This window comes from Dromiciops gliroides, chromosome 3 (assembly GCF_019393635.1).
Source record: "Dromiciops gliroides isolate mDroGli1 chromosome 3, mDroGli1.pri, whole genome shotgun sequence".
NCBI lineage: Eukaryota > Metazoa > Chordata > Mammalia > Microbiotheria > Microbiotheriidae > Dromiciops > Dromiciops gliroides.
Genome location: NC_057863.1, coordinates 335,184,202 through 335,206,740, shown reverse-complemented (window position 1 = coordinate 335,206,740; position 22,539 = coordinate 335,184,202). Strand labels below are relative to the sequence as shown.

At 46.7% G+C, this 22,539-nt stretch overlaps 1 protein-coding gene across 1 annotated transcript in view; it reads left to right on the top strand.

Moving 5' to 3' along the window:
• Nucleotides 1-22,220, top strand: part of ADCY5 (adenylate cyclase 5) — a 281,975-nt gene extending 259,755 nt beyond the window's left edge. The window contains 9 exon segments of the mRNA XM_043992942.1: nt 234-409; nt 2,123-2,167; nt 3,280-3,412; nt 11,579-11,844; nt 14,204-14,262; nt 14,265-14,351; nt 14,354-14,404; nt 17,285-17,409; nt 19,444-22,220. Coding sequence (XP_043848877.1) covers nt 234-409; nt 2,123-2,167; nt 3,280-3,412; nt 11,579-11,844; nt 14,204-14,262; nt 14,265-14,351; nt 14,354-14,404; nt 17,285-17,409; nt 19,444-19,572 — 1,071 coding nt within the window. The 3' untranslated portion in view covers nt 19,573-22,220.
• The last annotated feature ends 319 nt before the right edge of the window (nt 22,221-22,539 follow it).

Genomic DNA, 22,539 nt, shown 5'->3' with positions numbered 1-22,539 from the left:
AGATTTGCATGTTTATTTCCACAGAAGTGGCCCCAGCCCACCCCTTTCTTTCTCTTGTTGCTCTGATCCCCTGCTGTACCATGTTTTGGAGTGACCCAGTTTAGAAAGACAGAGCACACCTGAGCCGCAGTTCTAGCAGGGGTCAGGGGAGAAGTCTGGGCTTTCCCGGGCCTCTGGAGCCATGACTGACACTCCCCTCTTCTCTCCTCCCACTCCCACCCTTCTCTCCCCAGTACTTCACGTACAGTGTCCTGCTTAGCCTGCTTGCCTGCTCCGTGTTCCTGCAGATCAGCTGCATCGGGAAGCTGGCGTTGATGCTGATCATTGAGGTCATCTACGTGCTGATGGTGGAGGTGCCAGGGGTCACACTCTTTGACAATGCTGACTTGCTGGTCACAGCCAATGTCATGTAAGTGCTGGGTTGTCAGTGGTCTCTGCACTTACATGCTCTCTGGATTTGTCCCCTCCCTCCCTTGGAAGGGCTTGAAAGCTATTTGGTAGAGAAGATAGAAAAGAATATATGGGGGAAATCATCCAACCCATCTCACTGGCCCTTACCCACTGACCCTGCCTAAACTAGACCAGGCACATGAAATTTTATTCTAGTTTTCACCTCTACCTTCCCACCCCTGATGAAATAAATGACTATTGGCTGTGTGATAACTGTTTAGACATAAATCATCTCTTTCCTCCTACCTGATCCCCTACTTTTACAGCTTTCCAGACAGATGCTCAGTTCTGCCCATGCCTTCCCAGACCCGGTGTGGGACAAAAACAGACCTCCAGATCCCTAAGGAAGTCCCTAATGGATGTGAATGCCTGTGGGTTCTTAAGGCAGAGAATTAGGAAAAGCTAAGCAAAGAAAAGAGCTACAAATGAAAATCTTGGATACAAATGCTGAAGTACAAAAGGTCATGGGACAGTTTTAATCTGTCTTCAGGCCTTAAAGGATAGAAAACGCAAGTCACTGTTCCCCATCTTTCTTGAGGATAGAAAAGGAAGGAATGGGTGTAAGCCATGGTGTGAAGGATTTAAGACAGATATAAAGGAAGGTTTCCTAGATAGCATGAAATGGTGGAACAGAAGACTAGAGAAGGTACTGGGATCTCAGAGTACCACAGAAGAGAAAATAGAGCAGGTGATCCTTGAAGATCATACCAAGTCCCTGGGACACTCTTTCCTGAAGTCATCAAGCAGAACTAGGACCAGCAAGGCCCCAGGCCTCCCAAGGTCACTAGAGTAACTTTAGAATGAGAATAATGAGTTTTTATAATTAGAATACTAGTATTCTAATGAATAGGGTACGGGCAGGAGAGTGTGGCATTTGGAAGCACAGAACCCAGGTTGGAATCCCTGCTGCTTACATTGGGACTCAGAGGAAACTGGGCCTCAGTTTCCTCAGCTGTAAAATGAAGAGGATAACCTCTAAGGTCCCTGAGCCAATAATTATGATGAGTTACGCACAGCGTTTGCACAGAATAGCTTCAGAGAACATCCATGATATCATGGTGCTGAGGTTACAGCCATTGGTCAAGTATTGGGTAGAATTTGCTTCCATTTGCCTCTAGCGTGGCTTTGAAAATGTGGGTGGGAGGAGCAGCTAGGTGTCGCAGTGGATAGAGCACCGGCCCTGGATTCAGGAGGACCTGAGTTCAAATCCGGCCTCAGACACTTAACACCTACTAGCTGTGTGACCCTGGGCAAGTCACTTAACCCCAATTGCCTCACCTAAAAACAAACAAACAAAAAGAAAATGTGGGTGGGACACACAGCAGAAGAGGATGTTTTCTGAGCTCTCCCGTGTTTCACTAAAAGCAGTTAAAATGGCCCTGGGGTGAGGGGGACTAACTACGGGGGATCCATTGTGTGGAAGGACATGCTGGAAGAAATAGGGTCCAGGGGGCAGCTAGGTGGCGCAGTGGATAAAGCATCAGCCCTGGATTCAGGAGTACCTGAGTTCAAATCTGGCCTCAGACACTTGACACTTACTAGCTGTGTGACCCTGGGCAAGTCACTTAACCCCAATTGCCTCACTAAAAAAAAAAAAGAAAGAAAGAAATAGGGTCCAGCCCTAAGAAATGCTGCAGTGCTGACTCAGGCTTTCTCTGGCTTCTGATTCCAGTGATTTCTCCAACAACGACAACAACAACGGAACGACAGCGGGGTGGTGAGTTAATGTTTATTATCCATTTACAAGGAGAGCGCATCCAGAGTAAGTAGGAGGCTACACAACCAGACAGGCGATATCATAGAGAATCCCTAGAGGGGACCTTGGAGATTGCATGGAGCAATGGAAGGACCACTGGCTCTAGAGTCAGAAGAACTGGGTTCAAATTCCTCTTCCTCTGATGACTGCTTGTGTGACCTTTGATAAGTCACTTAACTAACGTGGACCTGTTCTCATCTGTAAAATGAAGGAGCAGACTCGGTTCCCTCTAGGGCCCCCTTCCAGCTCTCAATTTAAGACCTTTTTCCCAAAGTCAGATAGCAGGTAGCGCTCTTTCTACTAGGCTGTAGTGCTTCATTTCAGATGCCAGGAAACTCAGAGAATTAACCATGGACAAGATACATGTAGAGTGTTCTGAGGAGAAAAGGGTAAGCTTGGAAGAATGAGGCTGGGATTGGTTAGAAACCAATTTACCTAACTATTAGGATGTTCTGAAACCCAATCTTATATGTATCCACCAGGAAATCCTGTGTAAGGACTAAAATAATTTTTTTTCAATTTTAACTACCATTATCTCTACATTATCTATGGCCACAAAGAGTAATGAAATCCTGGATAATTAAAATCCACAGATGAGCCAGAAACCTCATTTTATTTAGTATAAGATCCTAGCTTCCCTCCCAACCCTCAGCCAACCTTTATCCAAAACTGCTGATAGCCTTGGGGAGCTAGGTGGCAAAGTGCATAGGGTGTTGGACCTGGAGTCAGGAAAACTCATCTTCCTAAGTTCAAATCTAGCCTCAAACACTACTAGCTAGGTGACCCTGGGCAAGTCCCTTAACCCTGTTTGCATAAAAAGAAACTAAAATAAAAGATGTTGTCTTTGCCTTCAGGAAGCTTCTAATGTAACAAGAGAAAACACAGAAAGAAGAGGGCAGAAAGAGATGGAGAGAGAGAAGGAGGGAGGGGGAGAAAGAGAGAGAGATTTATGAAGTTATGTGAAAGCTCTCTTATTCAGAGTACATTGGCAGAGGGTATGGGATGGAGGGAGCCAAGATCCACTGTGCACTGTACAGGGCAGTTACAAGCTCGTGTTCTCTTTCTGCCTCCAGTCCTGAGCATGTGACGAAGGTAGCCCTAAAGATCATGACGCCCATCATTATCTCGGTCTTTGTGCTGGCTTTGTACCTTCATGCCCAGCAGGTGGAGTCCACAGCACGGCTAGACTTCCTCTGGAAATTGCAGGTAGGTGGGGCTCATGCTCAATTCTGGGGCATTAGGGAAATAGGAAGATACTGTGTGCAGACAAGGCACGATGTGGATGTGGAAGGCCTCAGTGAAGAGCCTAAGTCCTTTGCTCCCAAGAGAATTATGTTAGCTGTGGTATAGACTGATGCTTGGCGAGCCACTCCCTACCCTAATTATCCTGGCTATCAGATGGGTAACAACAAGCCTTCTCCCTGTTTTTCAAGGGAATGAAGGGGATTAAGGGAAGATTACTTATTGGACTCCCAGAATTTGATTCAGCCTGACCTGTCATCATCACATGACAAACATTTACCTGCATCTCCTGAGAAAGGCAGAAGGGGGTGAGGAATACAGAAAAGTGTGAGACACAGTCTCTACCCTTATGGCACACACAGTCTAAGTCTACACGTAACCATACTATTAGCATTTTAAGTTATGATATGAAAATGTGAAGGGAGATCAAAGGAAGAAGAGATTAGGGAGGGCTCTGTGGAAGAGGAAGAATTTGAGCTGAAACTAAAAGGATGGGTAGCATTTAGATAAGCAAGAAAAGGTGGAGAGAGAGGCGTGAGCAAGAGTATGCAGGTATGAAAGTCCAAGAATGTAGTTGAGTCAGACTGGAGTGATGTTCTTATGTAGCAGGAGATAATACTAGACTTTGGAAGGCCTTGAATGCCAGGCTGAGATGTGTTATTCTACAGGCAGTGGAGAGTCACAGGAAGTTTCTAAGCAATGAAATGACATGTTCAGTACTGTGCATAAGGAGTATGTAAGAGGGACAGAAGAGGAAAAAGCCTAGAAGCAGGGACACCAATTGGGAGACTGCAGTATAGAATTCTGGACTTAGAGGAAGACCTGGGGTCAAATCCTGCTTCTGACACTATGTGACCTTGGGCAAGTCACTTAACTTTCAGTTTTCTCATATGTAAAATGAGGGGTTTGGTCCTAATGAACTCTAAGGTCCCTTCTAGCTCTGAATCTCTGATGCTATAATAATAACCTGGATTTAATTTTTAGTTAAGAATTACAGATACCCTGACAATAACTACAGAGGCCAGAACCACATCAGACAATTTCCTATGAAGCATTCCTTCAATCACTTAAAAAGGATTGCTCAGGCTCCTTCTTTTCTGGGATGAATGCTCAGGAGTCCTTTACCTTCTCCTGTCCAGTATTATCCTTTGCCCCATCTCTGAGTCTCCTGTGGGCCATCCCCATCTGTCTTCTTGTGTGAAGCCAAGAAGAGGATCCAGGCTTGTAATCAGTGCCTGAGCAGCCAGCGTGTGTAGCTGGGGCTAGGGGAGGCCCACACCCCCTTCCCCTTCTCCCCAGCACACGGGAGGGATGCTCTCACTGGAGGCAGCCCATGTTGGCTTGCCTCTGTACTAAATGCTTCTGCAGACGGAGGAAGAAGCAGGAAGGAGGAGAGCTCCTAAGTAGACCTTGCTAGTTACCACCCCACTCTTGAAGCATATTTATTTCACCTCTTCACAGGCGAGTAAGCAAATAGAGGAACTGTCTGTCAGGACTGAGCATGACCAGCCCTGCAGGCTCTCCCAAATGCAGTCTTTGACCCCTGTTCCCTTCTACCCACCCACCCTGCCCCCTTCCTCGCCCTGGCGGCTAGCCATCACCATCTACCTGGGCCCGGCATGGGCACAGACCCGAGGCTTACTCTTCCCCAGATATAAAGCAAGTCTCCAGCCAGAGAACCTCTACCTCCTGTGAAAGGTTGTTAGCAGCCGCGAGTCAGTTTCTGTCCATTGGAAAGTTGGATGTTGGCCGACCCTTAGTTTGTGGCTAGTCTGCTCCTGTCAGAGCTACAGGGGAGCCTTTGTGGTGCTTCTCTCCTGACCCAAGCACCGTGTGTGTCAGTGGCGCAGGAGTGGGCGGCCACCAACCCAATGCGGCCCTCTCCTTAGCTCTGGTCAGAGCCGTGCCCAGCTACTTGCCCCGAGGGTCAGAGGATGCACCTCTTTACTCTCCCAGCTGACAGCTGACAATTCATTAGAATTTGTGGTTATTCAGCCACATTCTCTCCATTCCTTCCCCTTCTACACACCAGGAGGCAAAGGTTCACAGGATTCACAGACAGAACCATAGCTCTGGAGAAGGAAAGGACCCTGGGGACCCTCAAGTCCATACCCCTTATTTTATAAGTGGGGAAACTGAGGTGCCCAGGAAGCTTCAAGTGATTCATCCAAGGTCACAAATGGAGTCAAGCATCAGAGGCAGGACTTGAACCCAGGTGTCCTCTGACACCTTTGCTCTTTAAAGGCTGTTAGCCCATCCCTTGCTCATTTCCACTCCCTTCTATAACCTATCCCATCCCAATCACTTTGAAGAACATGGGAACAGCCTTGGGTGATGCATGCAGGCGCTTAGCACAGTCTTGAGGGGAAGCAGAGGGTGGGGAAGAGGCGATCCCCTTGTGGAGAAAAGGAGAAGGTGTAAATTTTGGCAATATCAGGATTTCTTCGGTATTCTGAAATCCAAGGGGTTGAGACAGAAACACAGAAGTGGCTATAGGAGCTCTTTCCCCAAAGTTTCTGTCTTTTGTGGAGGTCACTTTCATCCTGTGTCCCATTTTGATTTATTGGCACAGTCAATAGGCTGGAGTCCACTGTGTTCCCCTTCTGACTCAGCCACACCTGTTAGGCTAATGGACTCAGTCACCACTACTTAACAGATGCATGACCTTGGCTAAGCTAATTAACCTCTCTGGATCTGTACATTGTACCACTAATGATATTTTCTCCTACACTAATGATATTTTGTATCAACCAAGCCAAAACAGGACACTCAGAATCATACACCTTTACAAGTCAATGAGGAACTTTGAATCTGATACCCTGTAATTTCATCAAGTGGGATGGGGGGCAAATTGCTCTAACCAATAAGACCCCACTATACTAGGATGTTGGGTTTTTTTAAAAAACCACTCTAGGGGCAGCTAGGTGGTGCAGTGGATAAAGCACCGGCCCTGGATTCAGGAGTACCTGAGTTCAAATCCGGCCTCAGACACTTGACACTTACTAGCTGTGTGACCCTGGGCAAGTCACTTAACCCCCATTGCCTGCAAAAAAAACAAAAAAAAAACCACTCTATTGGGGGCAGCTATGTGGCGCGGTGGATAAAGCACCAGCCCTGGCTTCAGAAGGACCTGAGTTCAAATCAAGCCTCAGACACTTGACACATACTAGCTATGTGACCCTGGGCAAGTCACTTAACCCTCATTGCCCTGCAAAAAGAAAAAAAAAGAAAGAAAAACCCCACTCTATTAATTATTGTTTGGGAAATTGAAGATATTTTTGTGAGATTTGTTCTTGGCCCTATATGGCATAACTAAGAGTTCTGGGTGGATACATTTTAGGCCTTCCTGACCATTAGGACTGTCTGAAAGTGGTATTGGCTGCCTTGGGAGAGAGTAAGCTTCTTAAGCAGAGGCTAGATAACCATTTGTCAGGACGTTGTAAAGGCAGTTGGAGTGGTTGACATTTGAGGTCCCTTCCAACTCTGTGAGTCTGTGCTTCTGTGACTGTCATTTGAGCCGCCACGTGTAGCCTTCTAGGAGAGTTTCAGTTGTCTGATGTCCCTGCTCTCAGGGAACTCACAGTCAAATGGGAGAGACAACCTGAAAACAGCTGTGTACAAACAAGATTGTTACAGGGTAGATAGTAGGCGATTTCAGAGGGGAGGTACTAAGATTAAGGAGGACTAAGAAAGGCTTCTTGCACAAAATGGAGACTTGAAGGAAGCCGGGGAAACCCAGAGGCAGAGATGAGGAGGGAGACTATGCATGGGAGATGGCCAGTGAAAAATGCCCAGGGGCCGGAGCCTTAGCGCAAGGAAGAACAAGGAGATCTGTGTCCCTGATTACAGAGGACATGGAGAAGATTAAGGTGTAATAAGACTTGAAGGATAGGACAGGGCCAGGTTATAAAGGGATTTACAAGCCAAATGTGATTTCACATTCGATCCTGACGATGGTAGAGGGCCACTGGAGGTTATTCAATAGAGAGGGTCATGGGGTCAAACCTGCCCTTTAAGGAAGATCCATTTGACGGCTCAGTGGAGGATAGAATAGAGTGGGAAGATACTTGAGGCAGGAAGACCAGTGAGCAGGCTGTTGCAGTAAACCAGGCATAAGGTGATGAGGGCCTGTGCCGAGGTGGTGGGAGGAGTGAAGAGGGCCTTTACAGAAGATGCAATGAAGGTTGAAACAGTAGTGAGAGAGGGAGTGAGGAGTTGAGGATGACCCCTAGGTTGTGAGCCTAGGTGACTTGGGAGGATGGTATGACCTTCAGCAGTAATAAGAAAGTTACAAAGAAGAGAGGGCAGGAGCGGGGGGGGGGGGGGGGGGGGGGGGGGGGGGGGGGGGCGGGGGAAGATAATGAGTTCCATTTTGGATACGTTGCGTTTAAGATGTCTGTGGAATACCCCGATGGAAATGTCCAACAGACAGATGGAAATGTGAGACTGAAAGTCAGGAGAGAAATTAGGGCTGAGAATCATGAGAATATGAGAATCATCAGCACACACACATATGGGAGGATGGGGGTGGTGGTGTATATGATAACTGGATCAATGGGAGCTAATGAGAACACCAAGTGAAATAGTATAGACAGAAAAAGGCAGGGCTCAGGGCAGAATCTTTTGGGATAGCCCTGGTTAAAAGATTTGGCATGTATGAAGATCCAGAAAGAGACTGATAAGGAATGGTCATACACATATAAGAACCAAGAGAGACAAGTGTTGAAACCCTGGAGAGAAGATGACATCAAGGAGAAAAAAGGGATTGATAGTGGCAAAGGATGCAGAGAGGTCAAGAAGGGTGAGGATTGAGAAGATGCCAGTAGGTCTGGCTGTTGTTGCTGTTTGTCCTTTGTTCTTGTAGAGGACCGTGACATCGAGATGATGTCATGACTTGTAGTGAATTAAATGGGGGAGAGCTGTGCAAAGTCACCAACCTCACTCTCCTCCAGAGCTATCTGGGTCCAGTGGCAAGATATACGTCAGGATGTTTAAGGCAATTGGGGTTAAGTGACTTACCCAGGGTCACACAGCTAGTAAGTCTGAGGTCAAATTTCAACTTGGCTCCTCCCAACTTCAGGGCCAGCTGCCCCCATTAGGTTTGGCAATTTAAAAAATCACTGCATCGGTAACTTTGGAGTGATAAATTTCCAACTGAATGATGTGGTCAGAAGTCAGACTGCAGAGTTGAGAAGAAAGTGAGAGGAAAGGAAGCGGAGGCATCAATTGTAAACAGCCTTCTCAAGGAGGTCAGTCAAAAAAGGAGATGGACTTCAGAATACTAGCTGGGAGGCATGGATGGATGAAGCGAGAGGTTTGGGGGTTTGTTTGAGGATGGAAGAGATATGAGTGTGTTTGTAGCTTGTAGCCAACTAGCCAGTAGACAGGGAGACAATGAAGGTAAGTGAGAGAGCAGGGATGATGGAGGAGAAAGTGCAGTGGCAAAGACAGGATGGAATGAGATCACTTGTGCATGTACAGGGGTTTGTCTTGGCCAGGAACAAGTTCTTTGTGTTCTTCATGTAAGAACAGGGGTGAAGGAGGAAATGATGGTGGAAGACATCTGAGTGATGTGAGATGAGGAAGAGAGAAGAGGGCTCAGGGGATGGAATCAGTTTTTTTTCAGTGAAATACGAGGCAAAGTTCTCAGGTGAGGGGGAAAGGCAAAGGGCAATTTCTGGAAGGATGAAAAGGTTTGGAAATGCCATTGTGCTGAGTGGCTAGTGGATCAATTAGGGTAGTGTAAAAGGGTCTCCTTGCCCCTGCATGTCCCTGATTGAGATTATGTAACAGATTTGTAGTGGATGCAGTCACTGTTCAAAGAATTGGATTACAGGCAGATAACTCTCCTTGCAAACACATGGATTCAGGGCTGTGGTACTGAGTCACAGACTGGCCAAAGGATTCGGCCTATCTCCCTTCCCTGTCCATGGATACCTTCCCATGCACAGAACTCTGTCCTGGCACTGAAAAGATGTAGGGGAAGACAGGACACATGGCCCTTTCTCTTGGTAGATCCCCATTTTATTTGAGGGAATCAGATAAACTCTTTTCCCCACAGCTGCTATTCAGTTCAATTTAACAAGTATTTGTTGAACACCTGCCGTGTGCCTAGCACTACACCAGGCACTGGGCAGGATGCACATGGATACAGCTTCTGTCCTTGTGTAGTTTATGGGACCTCAGGCAAGTCACTTAACATGGCTGTGCCTCAGTTTCCACCTCTGTAAAATGGAGTTAGGCTAGATGGACTCTGAGGTTCCTTCTAGCTCAAGATCCATGATCTAGCAATTAGAAAGTCTTGTGCAGCTAGATATTGTCAAATTCAAGAATATATATGAAAGACATTGAATGCTATTGAAAGATCAAAAGAGAAAATGGAGGGGGGCTTGGAGAACTTTGGGAAGATTCAATTAGAGGAAGTGAGACTTAAGGTAACTAATGAAGGACAGGTGCTGTTGTTTGTCCTTCATTCTTGAAGAGGACCATGAGATGTCATGACTTGCAGTGAATTGGATTTAAGTGAGGGAGGGAAGGCTGTGCAAGGTCACCAACCTCACTCTCTCCTCCTCCCCAGATGTTAGGTGGTGCAGTGGATAGAGCACCGGCCCTGGAGTCAGGAGTACCTGAGTTCAAATCCGACCCCAGACACCTGGGCAAGTCACTTAACCCCAGTTGCCTCACTAAAAAAAAAAAAAAAAAGGCAGTTGAGGTTAACTGACTTGCCCAGGGTCACACAGGTAGTATCTGAAGTGAGATTTGAACTCAGGTCCTCCCAACTTCAGGGCCAGTATTCTATACACTGTACCACCCAGCCACCCCAATGAAGAACAGGTAGAAAAGGAGAGATGTGTATGTTTGACAGGAAGGAGGGGGTTATTCCCAGGTTCTGGGAATAGCATAAAGAAACATAAGTGTAGGAATGAGTATGACATTGGAGCTAGAAGAATATTGAGGAGGCCAACTCAGCTGGGATCTAGGGTGGCAGGAGCTAAGATTTATTATATATGGTAGAGCTAGATTATGACAAGTCCAGAATGGCAAGCAGAGAAATTTTGACTCGGTTCTCCAGGAAATTTAGGTTTAGAGAAAAAAAGTAATATAATAAAGAAGTCCTTTAGAAAGATTGATCTTGGGGCGGCTAGGTGGCACAGTGGATAAAGCACCGGCACTGGAGTCAGGAGTACCTGAGTTCAAATCCGGCCTCAGACACTTAACACTTACTAGCTGTGTGACCCTAGGCAAGTCACTTAACTCCAATTGCCTCACCAAAAAAAAATTTAAAAAGAACTAAGTCATCTCTAAAGTCTCTTCCAACTCTAACATTCTGGGACTTTATGACTTTAAGAATGTTGTTCAGGGGCAGCTAGGTGGTGCAGTAGATAGAGCACTGGCCCTGGAGTCAGGAGTACCTGAATTCAAATCCGGCCTCAGACACTTAACACTTGCTAGCTGTGTGACCCTGGGCAAGTCACTTAACCCCAATTGCCTCACTAAAAAAAAAAATGTTGTTCAGTCATGTATAACCTTTTATGATCCTATTTGGGGTTTTCATGGCAGAGACACTGAAGTGATTTGCCATTTCCTTCTCCAGCTCATTTGACAGATGAAGAAACTGAGGCAAACAGGGTGAAGTGAGAAATTTTCCCAGGATCACATAGCTGCTAGGAAGTGACAGAGGCCAGATTTGAATTCAGGAAGATGAGTCTTCCTGACTCCAGGCCCAGGGTTCTATCCCTTAGCTAGCTGCTAAGTTTCTGTTTATTGAATGAATGAAGAAAATAGGGCCATTTGACCAACTTCATGATTTTAGCTACGAACCTTTAATTCTTATATTTCTCTTTACCTTTCCCCATTGTAATTGGAAGGCTGGGTCCATCTCTTCTCCCACCTCTCCTTTCTGCTTTTTTCCTCCTTCTTCCTTCCCTCCTTCTCCTCCACCTTCCTTCTCCTCACTAGCTCTGTCCCTCTTCCCTCTCCTACATGCCAACCTTTTCCTCTGCCCCTCCGTGACTTTCTCTACTTGCTCTTCCCTTTCCTCTATTTCCCTTTCTTATTCTCATCTTCCTTTCCCCTTCCCTCACTCCCCCTCTCCGCAGTCCCTCTCTTACCTGCTCCCTCTCCCTCCAGGCCACAGAAGAGAAGGAAGAGATGGAGGAGCTCCAGGCCTACAACAGGAGGCTGCTACACAACATCTTGCCCAAGGATGTGGCCGCACACTTCCTGGCTCGGGAGCGGCGCAATGATGAGCTGTATTACCAGTCCTGCGAATGTGTGGCCGTCATGTTTGCCTCCATTTCCAACTTCTCCGAGTTCTACGTGGAGCTAGAGGCCAACAATGAAGGGGTGGAGTGTCTCCGACTGCTCAATGAGATCATCGCTGACTTTGATGAGGTGCTGGGGCTGGAAGGAACATGGCGGCATGGGGCCCCTTGGGCTGGCAAGGACCTCCAGGGATCTTCTGTTCCAGATCCTGCCACTGGACAGGACTGATTGATCCTAAACCCTCCATCCATCAGATGAGCATGTTTTAGATTTAGACAGACAGGCCTCCTCTCCGTGACCTTTCCAAGCCATTCTTGCAGAATGGCAAGTATGACTTCTTCACTTTCAGGTCTTGGAGGAGCAAGTTATAACTGGAGTTAACAGGACGAGGAGATAATGTGGGGTGGACCCTTTGAGGGATGTGAAAGAGAGAAAGCTTTCTTCATTCCCCTCCCCCAAAACACATACAGATGCACCCAATAGAAACCTAGCCGATCCAAGAGCTACAGCAGGTGTGAACATTTTCACTCCTGAATCTTGTTTTATTTTTTTTTTTTATGGGGCAATGAAGGTTGAGTGAATTCGCCAGGGGTCCACACAGCTAGTAAGTGTCAAGTGTTTGAGGCCAGATTTGAACCCAGTTCCTCCTGAATCCAGGGCTGGTGCTTTATCCACTTTGCCACCTAGCGGGGCCCCCCCCCCAATCTTTATCGTGAGGAATGTTATCAGGTTAGCTAATGTTCAATCACCAGGTAACTTCGGAGATAGGATTTGTATGTTATGGGGGGGGGCAAACTTTGAATATCTGAGCTGAGTTACCCAGGTGTGTTCTAGCTCTGTTCCCCCCCACACCCCTCCCCTTCAAGGAATCTCCAGTCTAACAGGGGAGCAGTGCAGAGATATCCAATTAAGAACAATAGGTTTAAAAGCCAAAACACAAGGAATTACAGCTGGCTAAAATGTGTAGCACACACAAATAGGGTTGGAGAGACGAGGAGCAAACAGAACCCGGAATAATGAATGGGGGGGGGGGGAGGGAACCTCCCTGAAAGCAGTAAGCATCGAGGAGGAAGATCTGGAAGGAAGTTAGGGACAGGGTTTAATTGTGTGGAGCCAGGAGCAGTGGCGTGTGGGAAGCCTGGGAGATGATGATAGTAAAAGCCTAGAGAAGAGGAAGTCTTAAGGGTCATATTAACTGTGTTCAAGGACTTAAAAGGCTGTCACATGGAAGAATTACATTTGTTCTGCTTGGTCCCAGAGGGTAGAACTAGGAATGCAGTGTAGGAGACTTGCAGAGGCAGCTCTCAGCTCGATTTAGTGGAAAAACCTATCCTCACAATTAGAACTGTCCAAATTGGAATGGATTGCTGCAGGAAGGGGGTGGTCTCTCTCACTAGAGGTTGGATGAAGCACTTTGTTGGAGATGTCATGGAGGGGATTCGAGTTTAGCTATGGGTTTGGGGCTACCAGTTCACATTTTAATTAACAATAAAAAATTTTATCATGAGCCCCCAGGAGGGGTTTGTACACATACAAAATACATTTGTAATTTAAATGGGCAAGAATTTACTTCTTAAGACACCATTGGGGCAGCTAGGTGGCGCAGTGGATAGAGCACCGGCCCTGAAGACAGGAGGACCCTGAGTTCAAATCTGGCCTCAGACACTTAACACTTACCTAGCTGTGTATGACCCTGGGCAAGTCACTTAACCCCAAATGCCTTCCACTTAAAAAAAAAAAAAAAGACACCATTAAAGCATTTCTTAGCACAAACCCTCTGGCCCATGATTGAGAGCACCCAAATGGGAACTGCTGTGGCTGGAAGACCTCTGAGATTTCTCAACATTTATACAATGCTTTATGTGCTGTACAAGGTGCCTTCTTCCACCCCCAACCCCACAAGTGTTATTTACCTCCACTGTAATAGAGGGGAAAAGGAAGCCCAGGGCGGTAACATGATTTATTTCAGTCAGGTCATACGGCAGCAGGTGGTGATGGATGGCCCTGAGCCCAGGTATTTCCACTCTGACATCCATCGATTAACTAGGAGTGGGTGAGTTATGGGGGGGGGGGCAGTAAGCTGTTCCTTTGGATAGAATGGAGCTCCTGAGCCTCCGAATAAGGGGACAGTTTAGTGTGGGTAGACAGGGAAAGGGACCCTAAGTTGTGATTAAATTTAAATTGGATCCACTTGTGGCTTTGGGGCAGAGAAGAGCTATGGACAACTTGAGCAGATGTTTCTGACTAATGTACACAGGAGAGGTAGGCATTCTTAGTGTGTGCCCTAGCACTATGTTAGGCACCATGAGATGAAAAACAGATACGTGTAAGAAGATATGGGTCCTTGGTTCTTACTAGGGAGAGAAGACATAGGAGAGAGTCAAAAGACCTTGCCCTTCCCCCTTCAGTTTCTGCTTCTCTGTCTTGTCATCTGTGTGGTCTCTGGGTTCCGGGCTCTCAAGCTCTACTCTCTCACACCCCTATAGCTAGATCATCGCGAGACCAGTTACGGCAGCTGGAGAAGATCAAAACCATCGGCAGTACTTACATGCAGCCTCTGGCCTCAATGATTCCACCTATGACAAAGCAGGGAAGACGCATATCAAGGCCCTGGCGGACTTTGCTATGAAGCTAATGGACCAATGAAGTACATCAATGAGCACTCCTTCAACAACTACCAGATGAAGATAGGTGAGTGGGGGGAAAACGATGTGCCTGAGGAAAGAGCTGTGGCACTGTCTGTCACCCTCTGGGCTCCCAATTCCCTTTCTGCCCAACTTTAGGTCCATTTGGATTCCCTCTCCATCATCTTGGGGCCTCTGAATCTGTTCAGTGTTTATCTAGTCAGCCAAGGCAGTAAGTCTATAGTGAGCTCCCAAGGTGCTTTGGCACTGTAACGATGGAATGAACGCCACCTGCTGGAGACTTACTGTAGGAAAGCTCTGCCATGAGGAGAAGGTGTCTGAGGGCAGGGCCATGAGGCTTTTCTTCGGCATCATGAAGTGACGTTTGCTTGTGGGAGGAAGAAGGGGAGAGGCTGGCTCTCTTGCTCTTTCACCAGGACTCTCGTGAGGGCGGAGCAGGAGAAACTGTAGCTCCCTGAGATAGATAGCTGAATCTAGGTCTTTCTCTCTTCACCAAATTCTTATTCTCCTTAATAAATGCTTAAAAGTCTAAACTCTTGCTAAAAACTTATAATTTATTGGCAACCACTCATTAGATATTTTAGACAGACTAGGTGGAATTTTAGCCCCTTACAGCACTCTTGGGTGTAAGGACAAGACATGGCCTTTGCCCTTGGGGAGCCCTCTACGTGGCAGGGAGGGTAGAATAATTTACAAGCAGTCAACAGAGGACCTATTTAAAATGCTTCATTAAGGAGATGGGGACTGGAGCTAGATGCTAAAGGATGGTAAGAGGTATCAGGAGGAAGAGACAAGAGGAGGGGACACTCCTAGCTGAGTAGAGCAGAAGACTTGGGGTGGGCAGTAGTAGAAGATAAAGATGGAGGAGCCAGATGAGGAATATTATGGAGAGCTTCTCTCTTTTTTTTAAATTTTTAACGGAGAGCTTCTTGCTGTGAAGTTATCCAGAGAACACTTAGGCAAGGGTGAGTAGGGAGAAGAGCTAAACGTTTTTGAGTAGGTGAGTGATATGTTAAGAGCAGTTCTTAGGGTATGGCTGCAGCCTTGGATGGGGAGAGACTGAGGACAAGAAGGGGCAGTGAGGAGACTTCAGTAGTAATCCTGACTGGAGGTGACCAGGGCTTACAGGCAGTGTAGTAGAAAGAGCAAGGGGTTTGAAGTCAGAAGACCCGGGTTTGAATCCCAGCTCTGCTATTTGTCTGACTTTCGTCTCTTCATTTACAAATTGAGGCACCAAGACTCAATCAGTCAGCATGCAGTTATTCAGTGCTAAGTATGTGCTCGACATGTCAGTACGCCCTGGAGATAAAAAGACAAAAGTGAAACAGATTCCTTCTAGGCCTAAGTCCCATGATCCTGTGAACCAAGCAAGAGCAGAAGAGGAAAGGGCAGATGTGTCTTCCAAAAGAAGAAACAATTGTATTTGAGAACCAACCCATTGAATATGGAAGGAAAGGAAAGCATTATAAAATGGCAGCTAGAGTTCTAGATTGGATGGCCCCATTATCACTTACAGTTCGTCAGGTACAAGTGGAGATGTCCCAATGATAGTTGGAAGCATAAACCTATGATCTGGGTGAGGGGCAAAGGTGGGGGCAGCTAGATAGGTGCAGTGGATAGAGCACTGGGCCCTGGAGTCAGGAAGACCTGAATTAAAATCTGGCCTCAGACACTTGTTTGACCCTGGGCAAGTCACTTAACCCTGTTTGCCTCATTTTCTTTATCTGTCAAATGAGCTGGAGAAGAAAATGGCAAACCACTCTGGTATCTTTGCCAAGATGGGGTGGCCAAATGGGGTCACAAAGAGTCGGATGCAGCTGAAAAACAACTGGGACAACAACAACAAATTTAGAAGAGATATAAGGGTCTGCCTGTGAAATGCCTAGAGTTGGGAAAGAATACAGAAAGAAAAGAAGGCAGAGGACTAAACTTTGAGGATTCCCACAGGTAGAGCAAAGGACAAGGAGACTGGGAAAACAGTCCAAGAGGTAAAAGAGCTGAGGGTATAGTGGTGAAGAAACCCCGAGAGGGAAACAAGGGATTGATAAATAAAATCAGATGTTTTAAAGAAGTCAAGGAAGAGAGGTAAACCGAGAAGAGGCAGTTGGATTTGGCAAGGGAGACATTGATCATTGGTCATAGATTTAGGGCTGGAAGGAACCTTAGAGAATGACTAGTCTGGCATTCCCATTTTATTGGTGAGGAAACTGATGTCCTGAGAGATTCAGTGATTTATGCAAGGTCATACAGATAGTGAGGGCAGCAGGATGGAATGGTCAGAGATCTGGCTCTGGAGCCAGCGAGATCTGGATTAATGTCCTATTTTGGACACAAACTGCCTGCATGACCCTGGCCAAGCTCCTCTTAGTGTTCTGGGCAGCCCTGCAGGACTATAAATTGGAAAAGAAGGTATTAACCTACATTATACGGAATTCCTCACTCGGGATGAAATCACAGGTCCAGGCCTTGTCCCCACACAGATCTGGAATTACAAATCTGTTTTCCTGACTCCAAGTTCATTAATCAGCAATCTCAGAAGTGGTCTGAGGTGAGGGTAGAATTGTAAAAGGTTAAGAAGTGTGTTAAGTGTGTGGTGAGGAAATGGAAGCAGCAGTTTATAAAGCCCTTAATGGAGAAATTTGACAGTGAATAGAAGAAAAAAAGAGGGGAAAAAAATAGGGTGCAATAAACTTATTTTCCTTTTCTCTCCAAGATGGTAGAGACCTGAGTGTTTTTTTGACAGAGGGAAGGAGGCAGTGAAAGGGGAGAGACTTAAAGACATGAAGCTTGGGATGATTGAGAAAGATCCCGCAGGAGCTCCGAGATGGGATTTGGGACAGAAATAGAAAAGTTAGCCTTCTTACCCCTCTGCTCCCCCAAAAAGCAAGAGCTTGATACTTTTTTCTCCCCGTCTGCTCTACTGTAGGGCTCAACATTGGCCCTGTGGTGGCTGGGGTGATTGGCGCTCGCAAGCCTCAATATGATATTTGGGGTAACACAGTGAACGTGGCCAGCCGTATGGACAGCACCGGTGTGCCTGACCGCATCCAGGTAAGGAGTGGGGCATCTCAGTTATTTCCTTGCCTCTGGCCCACAAAGATGAAGCTCTCTTCTATGCCGAGAGATCTTCAAGGATGGGGATCCCAGAGCTTTCACTATGGGGTTAGATTTTGGGGGGGAGGCAGCTAGGTGGCTCAGTGGATAGAGCACTGGCTCTGAAGTCAAGATGATGTGAGTTCAAATCTGACCTTAGTAGCTGTGTGACCCTGGGCAAGTCACTTAACCCCAATTGCCTCAAACATCTGGGGCCATCTCCAATTATTCTAATGTATATCTTGCCGCTGGACCCAGATGGCTCTGGAGGAGGGAGTGAGGCTGGTGACTTTGCACAGCCTTCCCTCACTGAAATCCACTTCACTGCAAATCATGACATCAGCTCCCAATGTCATGGTCCTCTTCAAGAATAAAGGACAAACAATAAGAAGATTTGGGGATAAGGGATTGATTGGCCCTGACAACTTGATTTACATTTTAGGAAACGATTTTTTCAAAAACTTACCAGTCTCACAGTAGGAGATGGTAAGAGAGCACTGATATTAACCAACAGACTGATTATTCATGGTTCCAAATTGATAAAACATTCCCTGGATGCAGAGCTATCCACATGGCACTGTGAGAAACAGAGGAGGATAAAAATATGTTTTACATGACTTCACATGTATAACTGATGTTACTTGCCTTCTCAATGGGAGGGGGAAGAGCAGGAGGGAAGGAGAGAATGTGGAACTCAAAATTAAAAAAAAAAGAAAGAAAAATGTTTAAAATGAATAAAAAGAGAGTTAGAGGAGGCAGAGGCATTCCCATTGAGTTGAGGGTGGGAATGGGGAGGGAGATTCCAGATTAATGGAGGAAACCAGTCAGTGACTTCAGGGACATATAGAGAAGAAATAGATATGTGAAGGAGAAATAGGGTTTAACTGACTACAGCCATCCAAGACTCACATGACAATGCCTAGTTAAAAACAAGCTTTGATTCTACCAGATTACTCTAGAGGAAACAATCTAGCTAATTAAAAATTACTTTCCTGCTGGGGACACAAACACACATGCCTGGAGAGATGGAAGGAAACATTTTCCATTGATCAGGGTGAAGACCCTGTGAGCCCTCCCTTCTTGCCACCTGGCTCATACCTTCAATAATAGTGGCCCCGAGCTTTTCAAATTCTGATGCTCTCTCAGAGGCAGTTTAGTAGAATAGCAAGAATATTGTCCACTGTTCTGGGTGTCAGAAGATCCCCCCAGATCTGTCACTAGCTGGCTGTGAGATCCCAGGCAAGTCACTTAACCTCTGTAAAATTCAGGGGAAGGACTAGATCCCTGGTGGTCCTTATAGCTCCAAGATTGAAGAAGTGATGGTGACTTCATTCCAGGGACTATGGACAGAGACATATAGAAAACCATGATGTGGCCACCCAAGCCCTTTAGGCATAGGCTAGCCTCCTGTGGCCACAGACCTAGTTTTGCTAAGGGTCATTCAGTCCTCTCCTTCCTGCTTCCCAGGAGGGAAACAACACTAGAAATTTGGAGTCCCAGGTAGGGATGACAGAAGAAGAATGACATACAACTTCTCACCAAATCCCCAAAGAAGGCAGCCCTAACAGAATTGAGTAATTACAGCAAAATACTGTCAGCACACAGAATTATCCTCCAAATAATGAATTAACTGTGACAACTCTGAATCCCCTTCTCAACGCCACTCAAACAAGTTCTACGTGTTGACCTAGGCAGGGGTCCCATGTATGGTTTTTTGAGCTGCTTTGTTTGGGATAGTTTGCATCCCTCCAACCTCTGTTAGCATAGATGAATACCTTGGGTTCCGCTCCCTATTTCAAAGAGATATAGGCTCTTTAATGGATACATCACCTTCTTGTCCTTCTTGGGACGTAAACCAAGCTCCTGGGTTGACACAGTGTGAAGAAGAGGCAAGGCTTGCTGGGTCCATGGCACTGGGGTGGCCTCTCTGGGTACACGTCCTCCAGACTTCTTCACTCCCATTCCACTTTTCCTTTCTCTCTCTTTCCCCAGGTGACCACAGACATGTACCAGGTGCTGGCCGCCAACACGTACCAGCTGGAATGCCGGGGTGTCGTCAAGGTGAAAGGCAAAGGGGAGATGATGACCTACTTCCTCAATGGGGGCCCTCCACCCAGTTAGCAGCAGGCAGGGTGGGCAAAGCTGTACCAGGCAGACCGGCTTTTGGAGAATTGGAAAATGACTTCTTTTGTGCCAGGCAAGGTGGGCAGGCCTAGCTCTAGTGCCCACGGGGTGTCCTGGTGTATTTTTCCACAGTGACTCCAAAACCAGCTTTCTCCTCTCCTTGGGGGCAGGAGCCCCGGAAGGACCCTGGGGGAGCCAACTTCCCTGAGAGCACTAAGTTGACCAAAGATGTATCTGGCTCTGTATGTCGGCTAGGATAAGACCTGAATCATCTGAGTTTTCTAACTGACGGAAGCGTCAGTTCCACAGGGTGGAAAAGAGCTTAGTATTTATTGGTGTAGTGCAACGCGACACACAACACACTGGTGAAAGGGGCAGGTGCTGCCTGGGGAAGACTTCATGCCTCCAGGGGTAAGGACCTGGGGCATCAGCCAGGGAAAGCTCGGGGATCCCCACAGATGCTGCTTTTCTGTGCAAGCTTTTCAAAACCCAGATGGTGGCCTGGCCTTTGTTCCACGGAGGCCTTCTGGCATTGCTGGCTGGGCACTGTCACAGGAAGGACTTCTAGCCATATTACCTGTGCCCTCCTCCATCCTCCCCATCCCCCTCTATGAGCAGGCAGTACACCTAGGCTAAACAAGACTCTTTCCAAGGCAGGGAGGGGAAGGGAAGGGGGTAGCAGGAGGCTCCGATGGCTCTGGGAAAAGCAAATATTTATTAAACAAAACAAAAACAGTTCTCCGTGCCCTTCTTTAGCACGTGCTAGTTTGCTGCGTTCGAGAGACACAAGTAAACCAACACTTCAGGCCAGGGTGCTGGGGTTTGGGGAAGGGAGGGGATCCCAGCCCTGCGATTTGTCATTTTTGTATCTTTTATTTTGTAATATTGAAAACTTGGAGATCTAACAGAGATACCAAATTCTATATTTTGTAAATTCTCTATATCAGAAAGTGGCTGTGTGCAGCGGGTTGTCATTGCTGGCGTGTCCGGCTTGTCTGTTTGTACGTATGTATATACGCTCTGGAGCCAGGCCCTGCCCTGTGCTATAGTCTCATTTCCCATTTGGCAGTTTTCAGTTTGACAGGGTACAATCAGCAGTGGGTTTATCTGCTTCTGGGACCTCAGGGTAAATCAGGTACTGTACTTTCACAGTGGGAGTACAAACACACACACACACACACACACACACACACACACACACACACATATATTCTCGTGCACACACACCTGCCTCACTTCCCACTACAGAAGAATATAAAGAGGGAGGGAGGGAGTGCCAAAACTACCAGAAGGTTTCCTTCCAGAGCTGAGGTGGGTTTGTGGAGAATTCTCACCCTCTCCATAAACAGCATTGCTGTCCCAATGGCTTCCCCATCCTACCATGTCAACATATTTTCATCTGAGGTTTTCTTTTGCTGTACTAGAACCATCTTTGAGTCTGACTGAGACTATCCTTACCATAAGAGGGCTTGAAAATTGCACTAAGTACCATTTGCTAGGTTCAGTTTTATTTCTGTGAAGAGCCTTGGACCAGCTCACCCCTCCCCTTTTCTTGCTTTTTTTCTCAAACACACACACACACACACACACACACACACACACACACACACACAACACACACACACAACACACACACACACAACACACACTTGACAATTCCTCTGCCTGTCCAAGTTGGTCCAGGAGCAGGTGGACTTCCAGAGAGGACCCCTACTCCACGCCTGGAACAGTGCACCTCAGAGTGGTTGTCAGGTCCTTAGCTCTGGGCTCCAGATCGATGCCTGGGTGGCACCGGTTCCCCCTTGCCCCTAGTGCTCTGAATCATGACAGTAGAACATGAGAAGTCTTTGAAGGAAACAGCCATTTGTTTTGTATTGGGGTGGGGGGTTGTTTGCTTGTTCTTGGTTTGGGTTTTTTTTTGGTCTTTGTATTCCCAGCTTCTAGATATAATAAGCTGCTTAATACATGTTGGTGGAATTGAATTGAAAATAAACCCTTGAGGTTTTCTTTTAAAGACAACATAAAGAGCTCTTGTTTTTTTGTAATCTGTGGGGTGAAGGGAGACTTTTGATAACTAGTTAGGTCTGTGCAGTGAAGAGATACTTAAACCAAATCCAGTGTCTGGGGGCGGATTCATATCTTTTCAACTCTTCACTCTTCTCAGGGCAGAATCACTTTCTGGGTCTCTCATGGAGAACCAAAATCGGGACCTGTTTACTGTGCTCAACAACAAACATTATATGAGCACAGAAACATGTTTTCCTCTCCCTGAGATTATCCTAGGTTGTGCACAAGTATGTGTGAATGCACGTACACACACAAGCACACAGTACATAGTGCCACTTAATCTCAGCCTTTTATTTCTGCCTCCCCTGCCCACTGCTCCCCACCATCACCACCTGACTGTGATATGCTGTTTTCCTCACCCGAGGTTAGGACACATCTCCAAGGAGCAAAGTGTGCAAACTGTAAAACTGCCAAGTCTGCCTCTGTATTCTATTTCTGCTGTGACATCCTTTAAGTTTTACGAAGCCCCTTGTGTCTCCCACTGTATTCTGTTGGCTTTCTTTCATACCCACAGCTGTTTTGGTTTCTGTTTAAGGTTTGCTTCCAACTTGAGTAAAGTATGTGCTCAATCTGCCTGTGTCACCATGCTCCCTCTTTACTGCTGGTCTCTGTTAGAAACATCTCCAGCCTTCTTGAGAAGTCCTCTCCCACTTCCCTGAGTCACTTTTCTCAGTCTCTTCCCTTTTCCCCTAAATTTATCTCCCTTTTTTCCCTCTCTCTTTCCAGTTATTGTCCCTATGCCTCAGTATTGCCACTTGTAAAATGAGGGGGGTAGGATAAGTTGATCCACAATTATGGTCCCTTAGAGGCCTAGAACCTATGAAACTTCTCTCTCTGCCTGTCTGTCCATCCCTTTTTACCCCCCTCTCACCCCAAGCTGTGACTGTTGATGACATG